General features: G+C 36.5%; 1 protein-coding gene across 4 annotated transcripts in view; it reads right to left on the bottom strand.

The window, feature by feature from the left end:
• Positions 1-164: 164 nt before the first annotated feature.
• LOC106132932 (uncharacterized) overlaps positions 165-25,880 on the bottom strand; it is a 76,871-nt gene continuing 51,155 nt past the window's right edge. For 3 of the 4 annotated variants that reach the window (XM_060954635.1, XM_060954636.1, XM_060954637.1), the window contains 10 exons: positions 23,796-23,877; positions 20,960-21,052; positions 17,377-17,496; positions 13,502-13,609; positions 8,865-8,978; positions 8,221-8,379; positions 5,563-5,663; positions 4,806-4,891; positions 3,498-3,601; positions 165-1,526 (listed from right to left, as the gene is read on the bottom strand). In XM_060954635.1, the coding sequence (XP_060810618.1) occupies positions 1,494-1,526; positions 3,498-3,601; positions 4,806-4,891; positions 5,563-5,663; positions 8,221-8,379; positions 8,865-8,978; positions 13,502-13,609; positions 17,377-17,496; positions 20,960-21,052; positions 23,796-23,877 (1,000 nt within the window). In that variant the 3' untranslated portion in view covers positions 165-1,493. Of the gene's footprint in view, positions 1,527-3,497; positions 3,602-4,805; positions 4,892-5,562; positions 5,664-8,220; positions 8,380-8,864; positions 8,979-10,250; positions 12,893-13,501; positions 13,610-17,376; positions 17,497-20,959; positions 21,053-23,795; positions 23,878-25,880 lie in introns of those variants that run through there. The other variant, XM_060954638.1, reaches the window with a different exon arrangement.

The following is a 25,880-nucleotide window of genomic DNA, read 5'->3' as shown; positions in this document are numbered from 1 at the left end:
GAAAAACATTTATAATTGCTAAACATGCGTATATAGCTGTTCTAATTTGAATTAATTATTTATCCACCTTAAGCCAATAAATTTTATATAACTGACACTTTGAAATCAAAGTGTCAGTTATATAAAATTTATTGGCTAAAATGAAAGGAAAAATGAAACAAATTTTAAGCATTATCATAAACAGTTTAATTAAATATTTCCGCGAGTTTGAATGACATAATTATAATACATTTCGAATACGTTGCCGAGCCGCGCCGCTGCAAATATACACAAAACCGGCCGACCCACTTCTAAGGCATTTGAATATTTTACAACCTGTCCTTGATCTACCTACAACCCTTTACTGCTAACTGTACATACATAGCGATTATATTACATAACATTTGACAAACTAAACGATACAAATAAAACTCTGTGAGCTACTTTATTGTCCACTAGTTCGGTACAGAGAAGGTTCCGGGCCCCGAGCTTTTACGATCTTTGACTTGAGCTGCGTACACACTGAAGTTGGAGCGCACATTCGTTGGCTCTCTAAATCTAATGACGTTCGCTTAAACAAAAACCAAGACAGGATTAACGAAGGGTACCTAACTCCATTCTTTTGCTCTTCATTTAGCCTGTGTGTACGCAGCTTTAGAGGCGTCCTCAGTGGCGACTTAATGTAACATATAATGTGTACATGTTCTATAACAATACATGTTCCTATGTTGGCGTTGTGCTCAAAAGAGGCCTGTCTTAAAGTGTAAATTTTCATAACATTCATATTGCTAAATAGTAAATAGGTATCCATGTCACACAGCGCCACCATGCGGGAAAGAAAGCATATAAGTATAGTCTGTTTCTTATAGTATTTAAAATAAATAACTTTGAACATGTCAACCCGCCAATCAGGTCATCTTTTTGTATCTGTGGTACGACGCCATTGGCTGACTCGAATCACGTGGTAGTCGTTCACCTATTTTATTAACCCATAAAAAACAAACTACAAAACCCTTAGCATTTTATGCAGAGTCGCACCAGCGGAGCCCGTATTGCACTTCTGAAGCGAAAGAAACTGAGCGATTTCATCGTCACGCCACACAAAAGAAATAAACAAATCATAGAATAGAAATTAAAATAACACCTTACAAGTAAAATAGTATTTTAAATACGAATAGATGAAATAAATTGATATATGTATGTATAATGGAAATGAATATCATTTGGAAAATTATATAAAAACTAACCCGATCACATTGAATTTAAACTAAAAATGGTGAATACATTTGTTTTAAACTACCGACTTCATACAAACTAATTGCTGAACCGATTAATACGAGACAAAACTTTGAGACATGTCATACAAAAACATGGATCCACAGCCGTCGAATATAGAACTTTCATTTTGAAGTCGGTTAACATCGTGGTACTTCGTCACTAGGTGCCAACTAAAGCGTCGTTAGTTGGTGAGTTGTTGTTGTTGTTGTAGTTCCGGAGCCGGCCGCCAGAGGGCGCTACTCCGCCTGCGACGGGTCGTACATGCCGCCCTGCAAACAGTGGATTTGTTGACAGATTGTACAAATATGACTTGATGACCTGCTTAGTTCAGACACCGGTCACTCACAAACTTACTTTGTATAATATATAGTTAATTTTTCTGTAAATATTTTGATTTAAGTTTGTGTAGAGAAAAATAAAGCAATTTGAAATTTGAATTGAATGACGGAAACAGCTTGGTCTCTGTAGGTGGATAGTTTGTGAACAATACAGTTATACATAGTTGAGGAGCGTGGTCAAATCAGTAAGGTGCCCGGTTAAAATGCGTGATGCAAAGAAAGGCAAAAGTTTGAATCCTACCTCTGCCGTGTGCCGATGACTATTTTCGAAGTTACGTATATTAGTTTGTATACTAACCGATGCTTTTACGGTGAGGAAAATATCGCGAGGAAACCTTCACATTCAGGCAATAATAAGTCAAGTTCCGCTGAAAAGGTTGCGGAGGTCAGATGGGAGTCGCCTCGTGTAAAAACTAGACTCATCCAATCCAGGGTCATGGGCGTAAATCCGCACCCCGGGCCACTCTAGAGGCATGAGGATGTAACCTGGTCTAACGCCAGGAGGAAGAAGTCACTAATACATAGTATAACATACATACATAGATACATAGTCATACATAGTTAGAAGCAGCAATGTTTCAGTTAACTGCAGCTTTTTAATAAATTATTTAATTTCAATATAAATTTCTGTCTTTCCCGATTCCTTGGGAATTTACAGAAAAAATTAGCCTCTGTCATACATGAAGGCTTACTCTGTTTCTAACATGGATACCAACCAATTCAGTCTTTTCAAGACTGTTGGCTCTGTCTACCCCGCAAGGGATATAGACGTGACCATATGTATGTATGTATATCAGTACAGAGACAAACAAAACAGAACTAAATTGGTGCAGAAGATTATTTTAATACACCATAAAAAAAATCTTTTCTCTTTATTAAATTAATATGCATGCATGAATATGATTGTAAGAATGTATGAAATCCAATTTTTACCTGCTAGTGACCGTTCGTCAAATTTTCAGCGTCCTATGAAAGCGTGTGATAAGAACGATCGATAAATAATCAACAAAATAATGGGAATATGATTATAAACTGTATCTTATATTATTAAGGTCATAGCTTTTTGGAGTCAACCAGGTCAGTATAAAAGTCCGATGGCATTAAAAGCATCCCAAATGAAAAGCAGGTTGAAAGAGAGTCCGCCCAAATTGTAATATAAGAAATTGAATACATAATTATTGAATTTAAGAAATGGCGTGGACAGCGATTCCACTCGTACACGGGCGATATCCCCACCTTTCTCTCCTTGCGAGTCGCCAAATCTTACACCACGCGAACGGCTGTAATTCGGAATTCTTTCTCCGCATCTCTCTTTCCCGATACATACAATTTGGGTATTTTCAAGATGAATAGGCACTATTCGAGCTCGCACTAGTGAATAGGCACTATTTATTATATTAGTGAATAGGCGCTTGCCCCACTTTCATATAAAAAAAAACAACTTTTTCGAACTCTTAACATCAAATTGAAAAGAATCAAAGTACCGTGTGGTTCCCGGCGCCAATAAAACAAAAGAATAGGACTACTCCGTCTCATTCTCATGCATGTCGTAAAAGGCGACTAAGGGATATGCTTTTATGTTATCGATAAAATCAATATACTTGGACTCTGTTCAGGAATCATAAGAAGTAGGCGACACGTATGTTGCAGTTATATTACATGGAGTAGGTATATAATTAAATATGTAATATTCGTATTTAAAACTTATACGTGCTTTTCGTTTGTATTTTTAATCATTTCTGATGTATATGTATAATCTTTTTATTAATATATTTGGTCTATAATATTAGTAGCATTTTATAATAAAATATTGTCTCGTATTTGTGATATATCGTAGGTGGATCTTTATATATCTCCTATAGCTTTTCCTGTGAAAGGTGAAAATCGGTAGATGTAGCGTACCTGCGTGGCGGCGGGAGGCGGCACGAAGTAGGCGGGCGGCGCGGGCGGCGGAGCTGCGCGCGCGCCCCCCGGGTTCAGCACGTCCACGTACGACTTCTTTATGTCTGGCGATGATAAAAATATTCATTCAATATCTTCAATCACAATTATATAATCACTCACGTATTCACCCACTAACTTATCACGAAATCTCAAAACTACAGAACCAATAGAGATGAAATTGGGCAGAAAGGTAGATTGTAACGTAAGGAGACGTCCGCTTAGAAAGGATCTTGGGAAATTCACGCGGAAACGGGAGATTTCGTTTACGCGGACGGAACCGCGGGCGCTCTCTAATATAGGTAAGTATTTGGTTTACAGTAAAATCGTGGTTGTATGTAAGTACTTATTAAATACAGTTATTATCATCTTTGTCATGATCCAGGGCCGGAATTAGCTCTCTCACACAAGAATTCAATTATATAAATACGACAGAAGAATCATACAATAAATAAAATTACACAAATTCAATTCAGAAGTGTTTATACCGATTTTTCGCTTTCTTATATATTTTACCATGAAGGAATAACAAGAACGAGCTGTGGATACACATTTTTCTAAGAAAGATTCAAACACTGTAACCGTTGCGAGGGGGTAAGGGGGACATAACCACCTATTTGCGAGTGGCTGAAACTAGACCATTTGATTGTGTGTTGCCACATATAGTAAACAAATTACTGATTTCAAGTAAAATTTTCGATACATCGAAACATAAACATAGTGTGTGTGTCAGCTGCTTCTCTTTCCGTGTAGATCGTAAAAGTCAACATAGGGGAGAGATTCATTAACTTAGGATTCTTCTTTCTAACGATGGGCTAGCAACTTGTCACTATTTAAATCTTAATGCCATCTTAAGAGTACCCGAAACCGACGAACTTGCATGAAGAGAGTTATGAATGTGGATGAAGCGACGGAAGTATGTAGAGATCGTGGCAGGTGGAAAGATGTAGTCTCTGCCTTAGCCTCCGGAAAAAAGGCGTGATTTTATGTATGTATACCATCAGCTGAACGCGGTCTAATAACCTTGAAAAGACTGTCGGCCCTGTCTACCTACCCCGCGAGGGAAAAAGAAACGATCATGTGTATGTATGTATGTAATTACCTGTCAAGTTACCTGTAGCACAGGCCCACCTGGACCTTTTTCAGGAACTTAGCACTTCGCAGGACTTCAATGTCATTTAAAGATTAAACACATTATTGTTAACTAGTTAATTAGAACATTTTTGTGAAGAGTAAATAAACGTTATTATTATTATGTAATGAACTCACGTCTTGACTTTTGCATCTTGAATATGTTGGCGACGGGGGGCGGAGCGCCGCCGGGGGGCGCCTGCAGCGGCGGCGACGACGTGCGGCTGAAAATCCATCATTATTATGTCAAACTACACAATAAAAGTACAACAAATAAATAATTAAATTGATAACATCAAATATATATTCAAAATATTTTTATTTGTAGGTTAGCAACCTGTTACTATTTGAATCTCATCATAAAGCCATACGGCTAAACGTGACAATTCAGTATTTTCGTGACTGTTGGCCTTGTCTACCCCGCAAGGGATATAGACGTAATTATACGGATGTATGTGTGAATTAAAATCGGTCTAGTAGTTTCTAAGATTATTTGGTAAATTTACAATTATTAAGAACAGTTCAAAAATGTAAACTTTCCTACTCGCTCACGTAAAAATGCTTTTTAAATTAGGGCTTAACTTACAATTTTATAATATTTACAAATCGTGTGCCGTGTGGTTCCCAGCACCAATTAAACAAAAATAGGACCACTACATCTCGTTCTCATTGATGTTGTAAAAGGCGACTAAGGGATATGCTTATAAACTTGGGAACCTTCTCTTAGGCTGAGATGGGCTAGCAACCTGTCACTATTTGAATATCAATCATTGCGCCAAACAGCTGAACGTGGCCAATTCATTCTTTTCAAGTGTGTCATCTCTGTCTACACCCATAGACGTGATTATATATTCATGTATGTAGAATAAGTAAATCATAAATAATAAACACTCACAGCGCATGCGCGGGGAGCGTGGGCGGCGGCGGCGGCGGCGCGGCGGCCGCGTCGTCGCCGGCCGTGTTGCGCCAGCGCTTGCCCGCCTCGTCCCACACGATCTGCGCAAACGCCGCTACAGTACCTCTACTACAGGCCACACTGCCACTCATAAAGACAATGCAATTGCTTCTCCTACACGTGCGCTTTGTAAGCGGCAGTAGTTGTAATTATCTCATATATAAATATATAAATCCGAACAATGTATTCTCTCGTCCACATTCTATTCTAAGTTTAATTGATATTGTGAAGTTGACGTTGTTGAAGAAAATGCTGCAGTGCAGTTTGTTACCGCTCCTTCTGCACTGACGCCTTGGAAGCGGCAGTAAACTTAGTTTTAAATTTATTTGACGTCAACCAATGTTGTTAAACCATACATTTTGACAATTATTAAGCGATATGAAGTATCTTATAGTAATGAAAAAAAAATTTGAATTTGAATTAGATATAAGTGATTCTATTCTATATACGAGGCTTGATCACACAAACTGAGTGGGCCTCCGAGTAAGTTCGACACTTTTCGTTGTATACATACTAACTCAACGATACTAAATTCTATATTGATAAACATCAATCAGAAAATGTTCGTATCTAATCATGCTCTGGTCGGGATTCGAACCCGCGACCTAACTTGTTTGACATTATACAAAGTAATGATTGTTTACGAAAACATCTCACATAATTTACGTCTAATATATGGAAGTTCGATAAAGAAATAATAAATTTCAGTTTTAAATTCGGATATGCCATAATAACCTCAATAAAAAAAACACAATCTTTGTTATTTGCCAAAGATTGAGTTTTTTTTATTTTTGCGAGTATCGTAAATTGAAAAAAATCTACGAATATTGATAAATATATATAAATATTATTAGGTAAAATACATACGTATATACATAGATAAAATTAAAATTAAGACAACAAAAACATCACAGACACATGGATAAAATGGGAATTCAAGTCTATAAGTTGAAAACGCAAACAATTTCTTAAAGGGGAAGAGATAACTGAAATACTACTAAAACAAAGATTTCATATATATAATTGTATACATGAAAAATATTTACGCGCAATAAATTAATAAATATATACGGGACAATAGGTACTAACTCAACGATACTATATAAACATCCAAAATCCAGGCAAATTAGAAAAAGTTCTTTTCTCATCATGCCTTGGCCGGGATTCGAACCTGGGACCTCCGGTGGCAGGCGTACTTACTTCCACTGCACCACAGTGACCGGGACAATATTTTATATCTGATTTAAAGACATCTAATTATAAGATGCACACTACAACAGCGCGGCTGCGGAAAGACATGCTATATTATCGAGGTGGAAGATATTTAGTAGGTATTAGCATTTTATCTCAATAATGCTTTGTTTACATTTCATTGGAATTCGTTTCACACGTTAAAGTGAGTTCATTTCAAGGTGCAAATAAATAATACAATAGCGAGGGCGTGGGACATTGTAACAGTGGAAAATAAACAAGTGCTTACATAAATAAATACCATTGTACATGTTACGGTGTAAAACTTTATCTTTAAAATTGTGCACTATTTGCAACGAATAATAGGCGTTATTCAAGAAACTAGGTGACAATAAGAAAGTATACAACATAAAATAGAACTACAAGGGGATATAGATAAGGCGTTTTTTTTATAGGTATTTAGTTTTTTATACCTACGTATATACCTAAGAAATTTTTTCATACTTATATTTCAAATTTATAAATAAAAATATTTAGTAGAAATCTCAATTGATTTAAATTTTTTTTTTCAATATAATTGTCATTTTGTCACTTAAAGACAATAATGAGGTGTCTATTTTCAGATTATCTCTTTCACTTAGCTGATGTAAGCCCCTTTAAACTTTAAAAATGTGCACAGCACAAAAATAAGGGACAACAAGAAAGTATATAACAATAAATAGAACTTCAAGGTGATATAGACAGGGCGCTAAAATTACCTATACATAAGGTAGATGGTATTTTTTTTTACATAACTGGATTGTAATAAATACATAGATAGAGAAAATACTGCGGCTAGTTTTTTTTTAATAGACGGTACATCATAAATTATACAAAATTACAGACATAGATATAATGAAGGCCTAACTTGACCTGTGGTAGTTTTAAAGATTCAACTAATACTATGCTGAAAGTTCACGATCAAATATATATAAGATAAATATATATATATAAGGAAAAAACACAGACTGGATAATTTTATGGATGAAACGCAAAGCAGAGTTTAAAAAGACATAACACTTGGGCTCTTCTACTAACACAAAACAGTAATAAATCAGCATTGACTCATAAAGTGTGAGTAATGACTACTTCACATAAAGAAACATTAAGAGCTAGGTAGCCCCATAAAACGTTTTTTTTTAACTTTAAAATGTCCATTATAATGATACTTGAAATTTGTTTAATAGAATTTCTTGAGAAAATAAAATAAAAAATGTTAAATTGAATAAAATTTAAAATCAGATAGACTGAGCTGACTCAACAGATAAAAATTAAAAAAAAAATCAAATAAGAATTGGCACAGGGCACCAAATTTTGTAATAAATATCATATGAGGGTAGGCGCAGGCCAGCCCCTGGCGGCACTCACGGTGGGGTTCTTGTCGTCGGGCAGGATCATCTGGTTGGGCGGCCGCAGCGACAGCTTGCCCAGGATGCCGCCCAGCCAGCCGCCGCGCTTGCCGCCGCCCTCCTCTCTGCCCTTCTCGCTCTTGGCCGGCTTCGGAGTGTCTGTCTCGCGTTCCGATTGCTGCAAGATGATAATTATTACAAATACATTTTTTATTTCAAATTTATAATATAGAGGGTATAAGGTTAGTTTCGAAACAAAAAAGGTTTTTATTCTCACTTTGTAACAGTGCGGGACATGTAATTGTCAGGAAGCACCTCATTATCCCTTTTGCACGAACAACAGGTGCAACGGATTTTACAAAAAACACCTGTCACCACTTTACTGTCTTTTATTTGTCTATTAATTATTTGTTGTAGTTTAAGTCACTGTTATATATCTATTCATAAACTGTGGTTTTTTCACGGTTTTTCGACAATATATTTCTAGTATCACTTAGGTGCTATTGTATTAGATATGGGATGAGCTAGCAACCTGTCACTATTTGAATCTCAATTCCGTCATTAAGCCATACAAATGAACGTGGCCTTTACAAGGCTCCCTCTGCCCAGTGAGAGAAAAAGACGTGATTATATGTATGCATGTATTATAAGGCAGGAACTCACATCAGCGCTGGGCGGCCTGTCGTCGTCCAAGGAATTGAAGCTGGGCCCGTGACCGCCCGGCATCGTGATCATGGGCCGCGGGGCGTCCGCCGCGCCGTTGGTACTCGACATGTTCTGAACAAATAAATAAATGTAAACGGGACAAATTTAGTTCGTGTTGCTAGTAATATTAAAACTATGATATAAAACTTATTATTAAATAATACTAGCTGTCCCGGCAAACGTTGTTTCTTGTTAAAAAATTGTTAAGGGTGGACAATTATCACTTGCACATAGAAATGCATAGCCTCGGCACCGAAAAAAATCTTTTGTTGTCGAATACAAAGAATTAATGACTTTCGTTATCATTCTCCGATCTAGTTACAAATTAGACCACCCTCGTCTCGTTCCCACGGATGACGTAAAAAGAGATAAGCTTATAAACTTGGGATTCTTATTTAGGGCGATGGGCTAGCAATGATAAAATTCAGATTCAAATAATAACTATTTGAATCTCAATCCTATTATTAAGTCAATACAGCTGAACGTGGCCTATCAATCTTTCTAAGTCAGTTGGCTCTGTCTTTCACGAAAGGGATATAGACGTGATTATATTTATGTATGTATGAACAAATTTTAAGGTTCAATAGATGGGCTGAATACATATACATTTGATAATTATTATTGTTGCATACATACATATAATCACGTCTATATCCATTGCGGGGTAGACAGAGCCTACAGTCTTGAAAAGACTGACATTATTATTTAATGAGTAAAAAAAAATTTGGCGAGAATATTGTTAGCCGATGCCATACAAATTAATTTTCTCTCCTCATCACTTCAAAGACATAAATAAACTAGATATGCCTCATCGTGCTATTTTCTAAATTGTATTTTATCGTAGACACAGTAAACTGTAAAATATAGTTTAAATCGTAAATTTCGCCTTTCCCGTACAATTTTCGAACAAGTGATTTTTATTTTCCATCGTCGCCCATCTTACGATTACGACATCACGGAGAAGAGAGCAGAGTAGTCGTACGCGACACAGAGATCTAATTAATTTTATGCTGGTGTTAAGTTGAACGCTGCTAAGCATGAGTTTGTCTTCGAGGGCGATAAGGCAGGATTCTTTAGGATTACGAGATAAGCTGCCAAAGAACAGGTTCCACATCGAACGTGCTACAAAGTTACAGTTAATGTCACCTCGCCAATGAGCTGATTATTTTTATCAAACATAACGAGTATGTATAATTATGTGTTCAAGTTGCATTACATAATGGTCTTTCAATTCCATTTGACTAAATTCTAAAGTGTCAAACGATTATGAAACTAGTTCAATTAAATTAAGTACTTTAATTTATAATTGCATTTTTTTTTTACTGTATGTATGAACAAACTGAAACTGCACCTCTAAAGAAAATAAATATTAATTAAAAAAATAAATGTCTAAATCGTTCAATCCCTGCATTGTATCGACCAGTGAAAAAGCCAATAACAGGATTTGCTTCATACTATTTGATTTGAATTTAGTCATGTGGAATACGTGTTTAATATCAAATAAACATAATTTTCTTAATGATTATTTAGCTCATGGGCGAAGTAGTGCTTCAGTGAACAAGATAATTAAAAGATATATTTACCATGAGCCTGCTCAGCTGTCCGACATAGGGGGATCAATGATATAATTTTACATACTTGTGTGATTATAACAAATTGTACAAAAATATTATTTTAATTGAACATTTGAAAAACTAAACCTTCACGTTAATATATTTCTTCTTTCAATAAATATGTTTATAATAAGGTGCTTGTTACAAAGAAAGAACATTAATTAGTATTTAATATTTAATTCATAACAATAAACAATTTCCATCAAATTATTATATCTTCATTAATATCAATAATAAAACAAGAGGGCTTGAAATATATTCATGACTTCCAATAAACTCAAAATACTGAGATATCACATACTAAACGCACCAATTTAATACATATACGGTAAAATAAATCTATGGTAAACATAATTCATTATGAATAATCTCAGGAGTAATAACCATATCACTACAATTCTACATAATTTTTCTACTTAAAGGAGAAATGAATATTATAAACACGTGTGTCGTGTGATTCCCGGCACCAATAAAAAAAAGAATAGGACCGCTCCATCTCGTTCCCATGGAAGTCGTAAAAGGCGACTAAGGGATAGGCTTAAAAACTTAGGATTCTACTTTTAGGCGATGGACTGGCAACCTATTGAATCTCAATTCTATCAATAAGCAAAACAGATGAAACGTGGCCTATCAGTTTTTAAAGACTGTTGGCTCTGTCTACCCAGCATGAGATAAAGACATGATTATTATGTTTGTATATATATAACAATGTAACAATTGTTTACATTACACATGTTTATTAATATTTATTTCACTTTATATTACACGCAGTATACATATTTTTATACACAGTACAGATCAACATTGCTTTCATCTGTATTATGATGTAAATATTTATTTGTACTCTAAGTATTTCTTTGATTTTTCCTGCAATGTTTATTGGGTGACGGCGAGGGAAAACATCGTGAGGAAACCTGCACATCGTGCACATCAATTGAATGTGCAACCATGATCTAAAATTAGGTTCCATTGTAATCCGCGGTGACTAATTAAGTACCTATTATGTATTAGAATTTAACGTAGGATCCTGCTGTGTATAAAATTATACATGTACATATTATTCAGGAATTTAATAAGATTTACTATCATTATTTTTTCATCACTTACTTAAGTGCAAGTTATTGTATCTATAGCCGGGTTATGTCATGGTCTAGTTTAAATACAAGGCCTTAATTATTTAGCTATATATGTAAACTTGGACCGAGCCATGGGAGTACAAGTAACAATTCGTAATCCATGAGAAAGTGGAAAAGATGTACATATATTAATAAGGCCTTGGAATAAATTTAGGAGATAAATCTAAAAACATTTGTGCTTTTCTTTATGCAACTATATTCTAAGTGAGAGCAAAATCAATTTATAAGTGGCCTCACTTTAATACGTACCTAATATGCCATTCGAAAATACATCTTAATATCCTGAAATTAAGCACACAATACCAAAATATAAAATTTACTCATTCTCCTCCATAAACGCGGTGGAAATGAGGTCGCTTAGGAGTATTCTATACTCTATATATAATAAGAAACAGCGTGATAAGGAAATGTTGTGATGTGAAAGATATAGTGACAGTAATAGAAAAGGGAATGTTTAGATAGTTAGGTCATGTCGAGAGGATAAATGAAAACAGGTTGACTAAGCAAATATACAAAGGAAGTGTGAATGGGACTGTTGGTGTGGGAAGGCCTAGATGAATGTACCTTGGGGATGTTCTAGCAAAAGATCTGGTCAAGAGTACCCGAAACCGACGAGCTTGCGTGAAGAGAGTTATGAATGTGGATGAAGCGAAAGAAGTGTGCAGGTATCGTGGCAAGGATGTGGTCTCTGCCTACCCCTCCGGAAAAGAGGCATGATTTATGTATGTACCTATGTAATCATCCTCATTCAAAATTTAGGCGTGTGTGCTTTATTATAGTATATTTAGATCCATTTTCGCTTAATCGGACGAATTAGTTTGTCAGACACTTTTTGGCCAGAAATAACTAGCTACAGCGGCACCGGCTCATCTATATCAAAGGTCCGCGGCGCATCTATCGGATAGGTGAGCGCGGCGCGTCGCGACACCGCTTCTTCGAACCGGCGCACGCTCCGCTGCACGCTCCGCTCGAGGAGCCCCTCGGGCCGGTCTATGGGGAAGGTGCCGCCGAAGACCAGAGGCCTGTAGCGCGCGCGGGGCGGCGGGCGGGCGGCCCAGCGCTGCACCGTGCCCAGGATCAGGTCCCCGCGCGCCGCGCCGGGCGACAGTTGGATGTCCAAGTCAGACAAGCCTTCCGTAGCTAGTGTCCGATGTTCCCTCGCCGGCAAGTTCCCATCGCTGGGCGGCGGCCCCGCGGCGGCGCGCGGCCTGCGCAGGCGCACGGTACTTACCGGCGGCTGCCCACCACCACACAACTCTGTTAGCTCTTCCTTCCAGCCCTTATTTACATTCTACATGTCTAATGTGGGATGTTTATAATTCAGTTCAGATGAATTTGCAATTAGGGGTCTCAATTTTTAATGATAAGAAAATATTACTTTGCAAACTAAGTTTAAACCATGCCTCAGAAGACAAAATCAGCTTTTAGACTATTTCATACATTTTACGTTAAAAAACAGTTATTTTTTCGGTCTATATTTATATAGTGCATTTTACGTTGATTATATTTCCAATAAATTAATGAAACAATATTTTGAAATAACCCGTATTTTTTTTTAAATTATCATGGTGGTCTTATAGCGAAGAAAAAATACTATATGCAGATTGTAAAAGTCAATCATGAGAAAAGCTAAATAAACGTGGAATTCTTCTTTTAGGCGATGGGCTACCGACCTGCCACTATTTGAATCTCAATCTACATTAGGCCACACAGCTGAGCGTGGCCTTACAGTCTTTCCGAGTTTTTTGGTTCTATTATTTAAAGGCGATTTAGGTATATATGTTTGTTTGTTTGTAATATCTCTATAACACACAAATTTCCAGTTTTGTTAAGAAAGACTACTCACATCAGTGTAGTGGTAGTGGGGCTCCGGCTGCCAGTACTGCGGCGGCGCAGGGTCGGCGGGCGGCGCGGGCTGCGCCTCGTGCGCGGGCGCAGCGGCCGCCGGCGAGCTCTGGGAAAAGTGATTCATATATTCAACAGTAATTTTTTTTTACTATGAGAACATACTATTTATTTATACTACATGCACGGGCGTAGCTATAGCTATACAAAATGAAAAACAGAGCTTTAACGCCAATTAAATCTACCATTTACAAATTAAATATTGCCTGCAACTATAACGCGCAAGTATAGTCGCAGGTAATCTATAATTACTCTAAGTAGGTGCCTTTAAGGAAAGTTACTCGTATATGTAATGTATGTAAGCCAGACCAGTTAGTCTTTCATCGCCCATTTTATTTCTTAGTTTAGTTTTTAACCTCTTTAAGGTGGAGAAAGATATTTTAGGGGTTGCAGTGGACACTGGGAGTGTGGCTAAAATAAATAAGAAGCTTTTTTATTAAAGGGAAAAACTGATCATCGCAGTTATCGATAGCGTCGACCACAGTTGCAGGTTTTTGTGATTACAGAAATATTGTGCCTTCATTTTCACCCAGAAATGTTTGTGCAATCTTTTTAAGGTTTTCTTTTACCCTGGAGTTATTATTGTTGCATTTTATTGCATTTTAATTCCTTCGATCGACCCATGTAATCACTCTTACAATCGGCGCGGTGCATGTAATTTGTTTCAGTTGGACAAGTAAGGCAGATATGAATACCCCTTATATGTGAAAGTTCGCCGGAAAAGGTACCTTATGGACGTTTCTAGTTTCGAAGATATTAAATGTTTTGTAAATTTTGCAAAAAATAAAGATGTTTTTTTATTGCTTTTTCGCAAAGCATACGATCTGAAATTTATTTCCCTATTATATTTTTTTATTTTTTGTACCTAAATAATAAGTCCATAATGTGGTCTCAAAGTTTAGTAGAAAAGGTACCTTACGGCCGCGTGTTATGAAACGCTAGATGCAAACACGTCCTGACGTGTTCCGCTTGTGTCATTCAAGCCGCTGCACCGCAGCAATACTTTGTCTTTGCCGCCAGGCATCTGCACTACTCTTACCTACGCTTTAAGCATCGTTTTGTGGTGTTCTGGTTTGATTTTTTTAAACTTATCAAGGAATAGAATAAGACGTGTGAGGAAAGCTTTTTCAAATATTTTAGCTATTATGGGTATAAAAGCAATCGGTCGATAATTATCGACACAATCTCTGGGACCTTTTTTGTATAAGGGCTTTTTTACCTTTGACACCTTAAGTTTATCGGGAAATACACCGGTACTGAAGGATAGATTTATTAAATACGTCAGAACTTGTGCAATCTCATGAGCACAAGCTTTTAATATGCTAGATTGTATATCATCATAACCACAAGAGTTAGTCAATTTTAACGACATTATTATTTTAATTATTTCGTATGTGTCTACAGGTGTCAAGAAAAGGCTAGCGTGATTTGACTTGAAATCATGATTATATGTATTACTTTTGCTATTATTATTTGGCAGATTAATAAAGTGTCTATTAAACGCATTTGAAATTTCTATTGGATTGTTCATCATGTCATTATTAATTTTTAAATTGTCAATATTAGAAGAGTCCCGAACTGTGTTATTGATTACTCGTCGACGGCATGGCTAATGTGTTTGACGACTCCATTTGCTGCGATTTTGGAGTACTTGTATTATTTTTAAGTTGTTTTTTCTCATTTGTACATTTATTGCAGGACCACTTTGATTTTCTCTCTTTGTCCATTAGATTAAACAACTTTTCATTATTTGTGCATGCAAGATCAGAACTTCGTTTGCATACAGAACATGTGAGAAAATGTTTGTCTTTAATTATTTTGCACAAATATTTTTTTGTGTCATTGACATTTTGCTGGCTGTATGAATGGGAATACTTTTGCTTATTACTATAATGTCAACAATATACTGTGAACTTCTTCAATTCAATGTATTTGACGGTATGTATTTATTTTTTATGCCTGTCAATTAGTCAATCAATCAATGTCAATATAGATGTCAATGTCAAAAATATATAATATGTCAAATATTTATTTTGTGGGTAGATTGGATTTGATTGAATATGTGCTGTTGTTGCTTTGTATTAATGTTCTCATTATTCAATGTTATTAGAATTCCAGTAATATTTTTAATTTCGCAGTGATCACTTCACAGTTCAATATTTATTTTTCTTCTAGTGATAATTTAGTGGTATATTTACTAATATTTACTAATGTTTATATTTTTATACCGTGAGACTGGCTGAAGAGGTTATAATTTTCACCCACACCACAGGCAAGTTATTATTAAATTTCCTTAATATTTACTAGGACCACGAACAATACGTGTTATCTTTTTGACAATCGGAACTGGAACTTCGAAATTGTGTTCAAATAGATCAGTAAAAAATGAGTATTATTTTTAAAAATTTATATCTCCGTAACAAAACATCGTAGGAGGTAGTTTTTTTTTTTTTTATATCTATAGCGTATTAATCGCAGATTACTAGCGTATGCATAACTCCATATCGACCATAAGGTACCTTATCCGGCGAACCGTCACATATACGTCCGTGACTACAGGTATTAAACGCGCACGTAACGTGCCTTTATTTCATCTCGGACGTTTCGAATCATGTTATATTGGTGGGTGGTCACCGAAAATAAAGATAAGTTATGTCCGCGTTTAATACCTGTACTTTTTATTATATTGTTACCGCGTCTTCTGCACTGACTTGGAAGCGGCATTAAACTTACTTTTAAGTAATTTATTTGACGTCAACCAATGTTGTGAAACCTAAACATTTGACAATTATTAAGCGATATGAAGTATTCTATAATAATGAATAAAAATTTCAAATTTGAATTTATAAATAGTATAATGCAACACGAATGTTTAAAGTCAGTGATATATATAGGAACATAGTTTACCTGAAGACTATCGCCTGAAAGATGTTTATGAGCCTATCCATTAAATGCTATTTACGACATCCATGACAAAGAGATGGAAAGGTCCTATTTATTTTTATTGCTGCCGTTAACCAAATGGCCTAAGCAATTCGAACAATGGGCTTGTAATGAACATTTTATAATGGCTTATCTATCAAGCCTCGAGGTCCTATTGCATCGGCGATCCAAGACTACCTGGAAAGGGTTCGGATACCAGATGGCAGTTTCTTGTGCAAAACCTGACTCACCCAAATATGACAATTATAATTGCATATTTGTGTGAGTCAGATTTAATAATTATTAAGTGATGTTGAAGTGTCCCATACTAAAAATTAAAAGTTTTGAATTTGATTTTGAAATACAGAATTTTACCGGGACGAAAGACTATGATATATGCGAAATATATATATTTTATAATAACACTGATTCAGTAGATAACCCGCGAAGAGTTAACAAACAAACTTACTTTCTCATTTATAACATTAATTGTGATATTGTCGAAACACTAAACATGTGAATTTTTCTGTCAACAAAAACTCTGAGACCATGAAAGATTCTAACGTTGTAAAGGCCATAGTAGAGAAGTTGTGTGGGGAAACCTCCCTACAGTGAAACATTCTGCGGCTGAACGTTCATGGGGGAAGGGACGGAGGTTAGGAAGGTTCAGGGATTCTGTCAGCGAATTATTAAGGAATCATGCTATATTGGCCGCCAGTCCAAAGGAGGAACAACTATCCGCACAGAAATAGTAAAGAAATAGGAATAATATTCCTATTTCTGTGCGGATACTTTTGTACTGATATTCCGCCATGAGATTCCTTATTGGATTGCCATCTCTATAATCTCAAATGATTCCTATATCTGTGATAACAAGATAGCATAAGTACTCACGTCGAGTTCGGGCGGCGGCGGCGGCTGCTGCTGGTAGTAGAACTGCGCGTATTCCGGGGGCTCCTCCGGCGGCGCCGCGGCCGGCTCGTAGGGCGGCGCTGTCTGCGCGGGGTACTGATTCTGTAATGCAAACCGTGTTACATAGATAAACATGTTACATTTATATGATAATGACTAAGGGGTAGGCTTATAAACTTGGGATTCTTCTTTTAGGCGATGGGCTAAAAGAAGAATCCCAAGTCAGAATCCCAACCTGTCACCTGTCACTATTTGAATCTCAATCCTATCTTAAAGCCAAATAGCTGAACGTGGCCTATCAGTCTTTACAAGACTGTAGGCTCTGTCTACCCCGCAAGGGATATAGACGTGATTGTATGTATGTATGTATGCATTTATATGATTTGCTGCACACAATAGGCATGATGACTTCTTTTTTTTTTGTTTTGGTGTTAGTTTAGTTTCACAACAACTAAAACACTGGTCAAATAATGGCATCAATAAACAATAAACTAGCTGAGATATACGAAGTAACATAGCACATTATTTGGACGAGTCCAAAACGCCCCGTGCAAAACGCTACTCAAGTGTGACGTCACAACTGCGTTTCTTGTTCGCGTCATGAACTTTACTTGTATGGCATCTACCTGAATTATTGAGTCTATGGAAATGATGTCTTAATATACCTAAGTTATTCCATATTTTTGTTTATTCACTCCTGGCACAGTTATTTTTAAATAATTTTGATTTTTTTTTTTAAATAGACTTTCCCATCGTACTTTGAAATAATATAAAACATATAAGACGTCAAAATTTAAACTAAAAATTAACGTGTATTCAATCATGTTATTAAATAATTAAATTTGTTTTAAGACTTCGTCATCATCCCTATTTACAATATACAAATGAAATACAAATTAATAAGGGTGTGAGTTGCAGCAATACAAAATCATGATATAAGGCACTCCCTCTTCATATTCTGAGTGGCAAATAATGTGGATGACTATCACTACATAGTATAAAGAAAAGTCGCTTTCCACGTCTGTCTCCTTGTATGTATGTATGCTTACATACATATAGTCACGTCTATATCCTTTGCGGGGTAGACAGAGCCAACGGTTTCGAAAAAAGGCCGCGTTCAGCTGTATGGCTTTATGATGGAATTGAGACTCAAATAGTGACAGGTTGCTAGCCCATCGCCTACAAGAGGAACCCCACGTTTGTTAATCTATCCTAAATCGCCTTTACGATTTCCGTGGCAAAGAGAAAGCTTATACTTTTATAACAGATTATAAGCTTGGGATTCTAGGCGAATAAAATGAATCTCAATTCTATCATTCAGCCAAACTGCTGAACCTAGCCTTTCAGTTTTTATATAATAACAATAGTGTGCCGTGGGGAACCACACGGCACCAATAGAAAAAGAATAGGACTACTCCATATCATTCCTGTGGATGTCGTAAAAGGCGACTAAGGGATAGGCTTACAATCTTGGGATTCTTCTTTTAGGCGATGGGCTAGCAACCGTTCACTATATGAATCTCAATTCTATCATTCAGCCAAGCAGCTGAACGTGGCCTATCAGTCTTTTCAAGACAGTTGGCTCTGTCTACCCCGCAAGTTATATAGACGTGATTAAATGTATGTATATGTAAACATAAAATGTATGTATATATAAACCCTACCAATCCCGCGGGAACTCCGGGATAAGAAGTAGCCTATGTGTTATTCTGGGTCTTCAGCTACCTACATACCAAATTTCATGGTAATCGGTTCAGTAGTTATTGCGTGAAAGAGTAACAAACATCCATACTGACATACTCACAAACTTTCGCATTTATAATAATGGTAGGATGAAACTGTAAATTATGTGTAGCTAATCAAATAAATGGATTATCTATCTATCTGTATATCTATCTATTATAAACCGGACTTACTGGTTTAATTTACCATCAGCGTAATGCGCATTGCGACTTGCGACGAAAATAAGTACATACTTTATTAATTGCTTCCTAATTATTTATTTATATTATTCCAAAATTATCTATAATCAGGGAAAGAGGCGTGATTTTACGTATATATGTATGTTTGTATTATTTATCGGAGTCACACTATTGAACAGGCCATCGAAAAACAATTTTAAACTTTATTTAATATTTCACAAGAACTATTGTATACCTTAGTAATAGAATAAATATGCCGCAACAACGCCAGATGTTATATTTAACCGTCTACAACTACTATCAACTACACAACAACAACAATAACTGTTAACCATCTAATTGAGTGTTGTATGAAATACTTTCAACACTTAATTAGATAAATTAAGAAAAGTAGTGTAAGTTGATAAAAATATACCTTTACAAAGGAGATTGACCATTTACTTTATTACAAGTTTTTCTTGTTTTTTGACTGTTTTTACTCAGGCTGGATAGACCTCAATTTCATGTAAAAATTCAAATTCTTATTATGAACTTTTATTCATTATTATGGGACACATCAACATCACTTAATAATTGTCATATCTTTTGGTTTCACAACATTGGTTGCCGACAAATAAATTGTTTAAAACCAAGTTTACTTACTTTTTTTAATTCCCGGGGTATTTTGGGATTAAAAGTACATACATAAATATATTCAAATGCCGACAGGTTGCTAGCCCATCGTCTAAAAGAGAAATCCCAAGTTTATAAGCTAAATATCTTAGTCGTCTTTTACAAATCCGTGGGAAAGTTAAGGAGAGCTTCTACTCTGAAATGGCGGAGACCACACAAGGTGCTACGGCATAAAATGTACATTTCATGTTATCTAGACACATTCACATTCTAAGAAACTTCGCCTTTATGAAGTTGGGTGTTGAAAAAGATTTGTATTTTGTCTCCGAGTTGGTCGTAAAAATAGTTAGGTATGGTTTTATTGTGATTGAAGATAATGTTTAGTAATGAGAAATCTAAGAATCGATAAGGGCCACCTTAAAATCACACAAAGAAATGTTCAATGAATCACTAAAAGTTTATGCTTCAACCAAAGCCAAAACAAAGACCCTAAAAATGCAATTGTTTTTTTTTTGTGCAAGTATTTATTATTAAGAATAAACGATGCTCCTCAAAGTAAATCTTTATGCAAAGAAACAATTTTAAAAATAAATGAATGCTTTAAACCCTTTTTTGTTTTTGAACTTAAGAATTTTTATAGTATACTATTTTCATAACTTCCGATATTCAAAAAAAGGGAAATATACAAATATTTATTTAAATTCACTATGTCTGTACTTGAAAAATATAACAAACAAAAAAACGACATGTGAGATCTGTAACAAAAATTAAGTTTTTGTCTTCAAAAATTAGATTTTTAGAATTTCTGTTTGTCTGTCTATATGTTTGTCCTCGCAAAAAGCGAAAACTATTTCTCGAACTTGAATGCGGTATTTTCAGATGTACTAGGCTTGGCCCAACTTAAAACCCTTCTCCACCCCCTGTAAGGGGTTATACAGGGGGTCAGCTTCTTCAGGGAACTTATACGGCGAACAATGTCGCGGGCAATAGCTAGCATAATCATAAAGAAAGTATTAGTCATGTACAATTACCTGTTCTCCCCAATTAGAGTTGTACTGTTGGTTTTCATAGAGCTGATGTTGCGGCGTGCTCTGCGGAGATGGCGCCGCCGATGGCTGCTGATCCTGAAAGAACGGACCAAGCATTCGTTTATCAACATACGGCATTACGAAGCAATGTTTCATTGTCACCTTTGCCCCTCATCTGCATACTCCTGGCTGGAGAGGAGCCCGTTTTTGATGGGTTTTGGGCGAGTCAGGTTTTTACACGATGCGACATCTGACCGCCGCAACCTTAGCAGGGGAACGTAACTCGTAGTCATGTGACCCTTATTAAAATCGTAGGTAGGTCGTTATAAAAAATAACATGCGTTCCCCCAAAGCGAATTATTTCTTAAAAATCATTACTTAATAAGGTATCTTAAGATTGAGTTCTATTTATTGTTTCTTATTTTTAAAGGGAACTTAAATGTGTGTCGAGCGTGTTTTTAAATAATTATTTCATACTTTTAATAAGAACACACATATTATTTTGTATATTCTTTTCGGAAAAGAGTCTACATATTTCCATTTGCATACTTCTTTTACTACATCCACATTCATGCAAGCTCGTCGGTTTCGTGTTATCTTGACCCGACCTTTGCCAGGACGTCACTGATTTCATTTAGGAACATTCGTCTAGACCTTTCCACTCTACGGTTCAAATTCACACGCTCCTTGTATATTTGCTTAGTCAACCTGCTTGCAAATATCAAAACGCATTTACAACATTTTTCATACATTTATTGGTTGTAATTTGGTCTGATATTTCCGCACATACAGCTGAGAGTGCTGACATTTTGATGTAATGAATCACCCTCATCCACAAGGCACTGCACAGTGATATCTACAATTCAGACTGGCCGCGTTTAGAAATAACTGACGCAACAGCCTTACCTCAGCCCACAGGGGCGTGCGCGTGCGCAGGGCCAGCTTGGTAAATGTTTCTTGTCGTACTCTTTGATAGAGCAGTCCGATTATTAAACTGATTGCACTATAAATTGGATGGTGAATAGAGCTTCAATATGAAATATGAAAAATACATCAGCACTTAGAATTAAATGCGGCAAACGCAACCCGAGTTTAACTCAACGCGCTGGCGCTGTTCATGAAAATGGTATTGTATTCTATTATATGTATGTGTATTCAGTTATCTATTATTCATATTTATATAATTATTTCTTATACTGTTATCGTACCACCCGTACATCCATCTCAGTTTGGTCCAAAGGTTTATTTATTTATTTATATATTTATGTACAACAAGAAAAATTAGCAGAAAAAAAAACTTTAAATAAAGAAAAATTCAGTACAAGGGCACTACTTATTTCTAGAGAAATTTCTTCCAGCAGGCCCACGACAGGAAGGTTCTACATGCAGTGAATGCCTTGTGGCATTCAGTCGATCTATTGTACATTTTACGTGCATAAAGTTTAAATAAATAACTTAAATCCTGATCCGTACACCTCAAACTCTTTTAAAATCCTGTTTGAGCATCCCATATTTTGTCATCAGTTTCTTTCATCACTCCATTACTCAACCCCTTTGCCTACAATTTGCAGAGATAGTTCTGGCACCTGTGAAAAGGCGGTACACTGACTGACTGACTAGCTACTCGTACTAAGTCTCGTGTTAGTATCTCGACCGACACTATATCATGCCCAGCAGCCTTCACACTTTTAATTGCTTTCACAATTGCTTTTAGTTTCTCTTTTAGGTAATTTCACTCTCATTTCTTTCGGTAAGGACTAGACTTTGCGTACGGAAAATTCCAGAAAATTTTTAAGCTTGTCTGAAAGTCTTCGTCCTGTCAAACTCATCTCTTTACTCACAGCTTTCTTTACCAAAACTTTTAAACTTGTATGTATTCCTCACGTAATTCATACTCTCTGTATCGATTTTTTATAACAAAGAGATTCATTTATGTCACCGCCATATAATGAGTAAGAACGGTTAAGATTTTTTTAGGCATGATGAACTCGACTAGCTTGTAATGGGCTATAAACTGTGAGACGAACATAAGTTTCATCAAGTGTCCTATAACTCACAGGGTATTTGTCGCCCACGTCATGACTTTCTAGTCCTTAAGCACAAAAAGATTTTGCAAGAGATTGTTTGGTCTCTACTTGTATTCTGTGGATTCTACGCAATCTTTATGTTTGTATGTTGGTTTGTACTACAAATTATTTTTTTTTGTAATAAAGATACTACAAACTGTGTAGTTTCTTTAAAAAATTACACAGTTACAAGAAATAGAACATAGTTATAAAGGTCGCTTGCAATGGCGATCTTATCGCGGGACTGAACGGATCTCTTCCAGTCAACCGGCAACCAAAAAAGGAACTAGATAATTAAGTAAAAAACAAGGTTTTTCCCAGACGCATGTATATTTTTTGAGTGTGCGCCTTACGCGGTTTCGGAGTACAGACAGGAGTATTTTCGCGTAAAAACCTGACTCAACCAATCCAGGAACATAGTAACGGCGTGCCCCGGGCTCGCCAACAGAGTGGTGATAACTAAAGCCAACAACAACAACTTACATACATAATATCACGCCTGTTTTCCATTAGAGGTAGGCATAAGATACTTCTTACTATTCTATTGTAAGCCTTTTCTAGATCCACGCAAACGCAATACATTTTTTGACTCTTAGCCAAAAAAATATCTATAACGTATCGTATAATGTATAACAACAAGAACAGTACATATAACATGAAGATTTCAAGGCAACTGCAGTGAATAAGCACTATTTGAGCCCTCGTGCAGCGCCTACGCTCACCACCAGGCGGATGAGGTGAAGCCTATAATAAAGAAGAAGCTGTGTACTGACCGCGAGCCGGCAGACGTCGAGCAGCCAGGGCGGCTGCGCGGGCGCGGGCGGCGCGGCGGGCGGCGCGGCGGCGGGCTGCAGCCTGCAACACACGCTCTCGTCTCAATCACTGCCGTGAGGTTACCGGCACCTTACGATCTATATTTTTGGTGACTTCAATGTATGTGTGATAGCGTAAAAAGGCGGTTACGTGTAAGGCTATAAACCTACAACTGTAGGCAGCGAAGAAACCAATGAAGAGGGCCAAAAGACCTGACCATTCGCTCCAACTCCTCCTTAGGAGTTTGGGAAGACCCCTTGTCGTCGTCGTCGTCGTCGTCTTGTCGTCGTCGCTATAAACCTCGAGAGGATTCTTGTAGGCAAACGGCTAGCGACATGTCACTATTGGAATCTCCTTTATATCACTAGCTTTGTCTTACCTCTCGAGTGGAGGAGACTTGATTATATGCATGTATGTATGTATGTATAGGTAGGTAGGTATAATCACGTCTATATCCCTCGAGAGGTAAAACCACATTCAGCTGATTGGCTTAATGATAGATTATAATAGTGACATGCTGTTAGCCCATCGCCTTGATGAAGAACCCCAGATTCTAAGCCCATCTCTTAGTTGGCTCGTACGAAATCCACAGGAAAGAAATTTCTAATATTTTTCTATTGGTGCTGAGAACCCAACATACCCAGAGATGAACCAATTTATTAATACAGGGTGACTTTTAATTCAACTGCATTAATTTAACTGTTTAGTGTACTCATCTAAAGGATATTTAAAAACGTTAAAAGATTATTATCGGTTCATATTTCAGAAAGTATGAAAAAATAAAAGTATCAAAATCCACGATCCTAAATACGTCATATCACCCCGGGGCCGTCGGAAAAGCGACGCGTAAGATTCAGAGGTCAACGACACAATTCATTCAGCTGAGCTATCTCGACAAATCTGTACTTTACTTGATCTTGATACTAGAAAAATAATTTATTTTTCAGACATTTATTTACATGTTTAGTTTTAATTTCTTTTTGTAGTATTGGTCTGTTTTAAAGCGTTAGACGTAGTTTTTGATGGTTTTTGAAATGTGAAAATGATGACGTTTAATTTAAATTAAAATAGGCTCAAACGGCTCAGAAGCATGGGTATAGTCTATGTTTAAAAGGATGCAGTTGTTTTAAATGTCACCCTGTATACTGCGTTCGTTATAAATATAAGTAAAGCATTTAAAGTGCAATTAGTGATATAATGAATGTATTAAATCCAGGTAAATGGTTCCTACGCCAGAGTCAGGTATACAAGTTGGGAGGGATGACAACTTTGGCCAGGTAACCGCCCCTTGCCCGCCCCACCCCACCCTGTACGGCCTGCGAGCAGCATACGGATTTATCCTCACAATACTTTCTGTGCTCTTTGCGAACACTGCAAGTATTTACGAACACTTCTTGTTTTGCGAACAATTCTTGTTTTGCGAACAATTCTTGTTTTGCGAAAACTTCTTGTTTTGCGAACAATTCTTGTTTTGCGAACACTTCTTGTTTTGCGAACACTTCTTGATCTGCGAACACTTCTTGTTCTGTGAAACTACTCGTTTTGCGGAAAAATAACTTTTTGTGACATTCGGTGTATAATACGTGTTTGTGAGAAGATGGCTCTGTACTCCCACGAACCGCAATTCTTACCAGGAGATTTGCTAGACGACCTGTACTCGTGAGTATATAACTTTTACAAACTATTTTTACATATGGCTGAGCGTGGCCTATCAGTCGTTTCAAGACTGTTGGCTCTGTCTACCCCGCAAGGGATATAGACGTGATTATATGTATTATTATTAGATTAGACGTGTTAGTATGTATGTATAGTGCATTTAAACTCACACTTGTATCCTGGAGGAACACAGAGACTATATCTTTTCACTTGCTACACTGCTTATTATATAACCCGTAAGGGACAAGAACGTGACTATGTATGTATATATATATGTATGTATGCTACGCTCCTTTCTGATTCAATTTAAATCTAAACTAATTTTATTTTACCGCTTCTTCTGCTTAAACTTAGTTTCAAGTAATTTATTTGACATCAACCTATGTGAA

The sequence above is a fragment of the Amyelois transitella genome, chromosome 4 (genome assembly GCF_032362555.1).
Source record: "Amyelois transitella isolate CPQ chromosome 4, ilAmyTran1.1, whole genome shotgun sequence".
Classification (NCBI taxonomy): domain Eukaryota; kingdom Metazoa; phylum Arthropoda; class Insecta; order Lepidoptera; family Pyralidae; genus Amyelois; species Amyelois transitella.
Note: the sequence above shows the minus strand (reverse complement) of the source record. Positions and strands in the feature narration are given on the sequence as shown.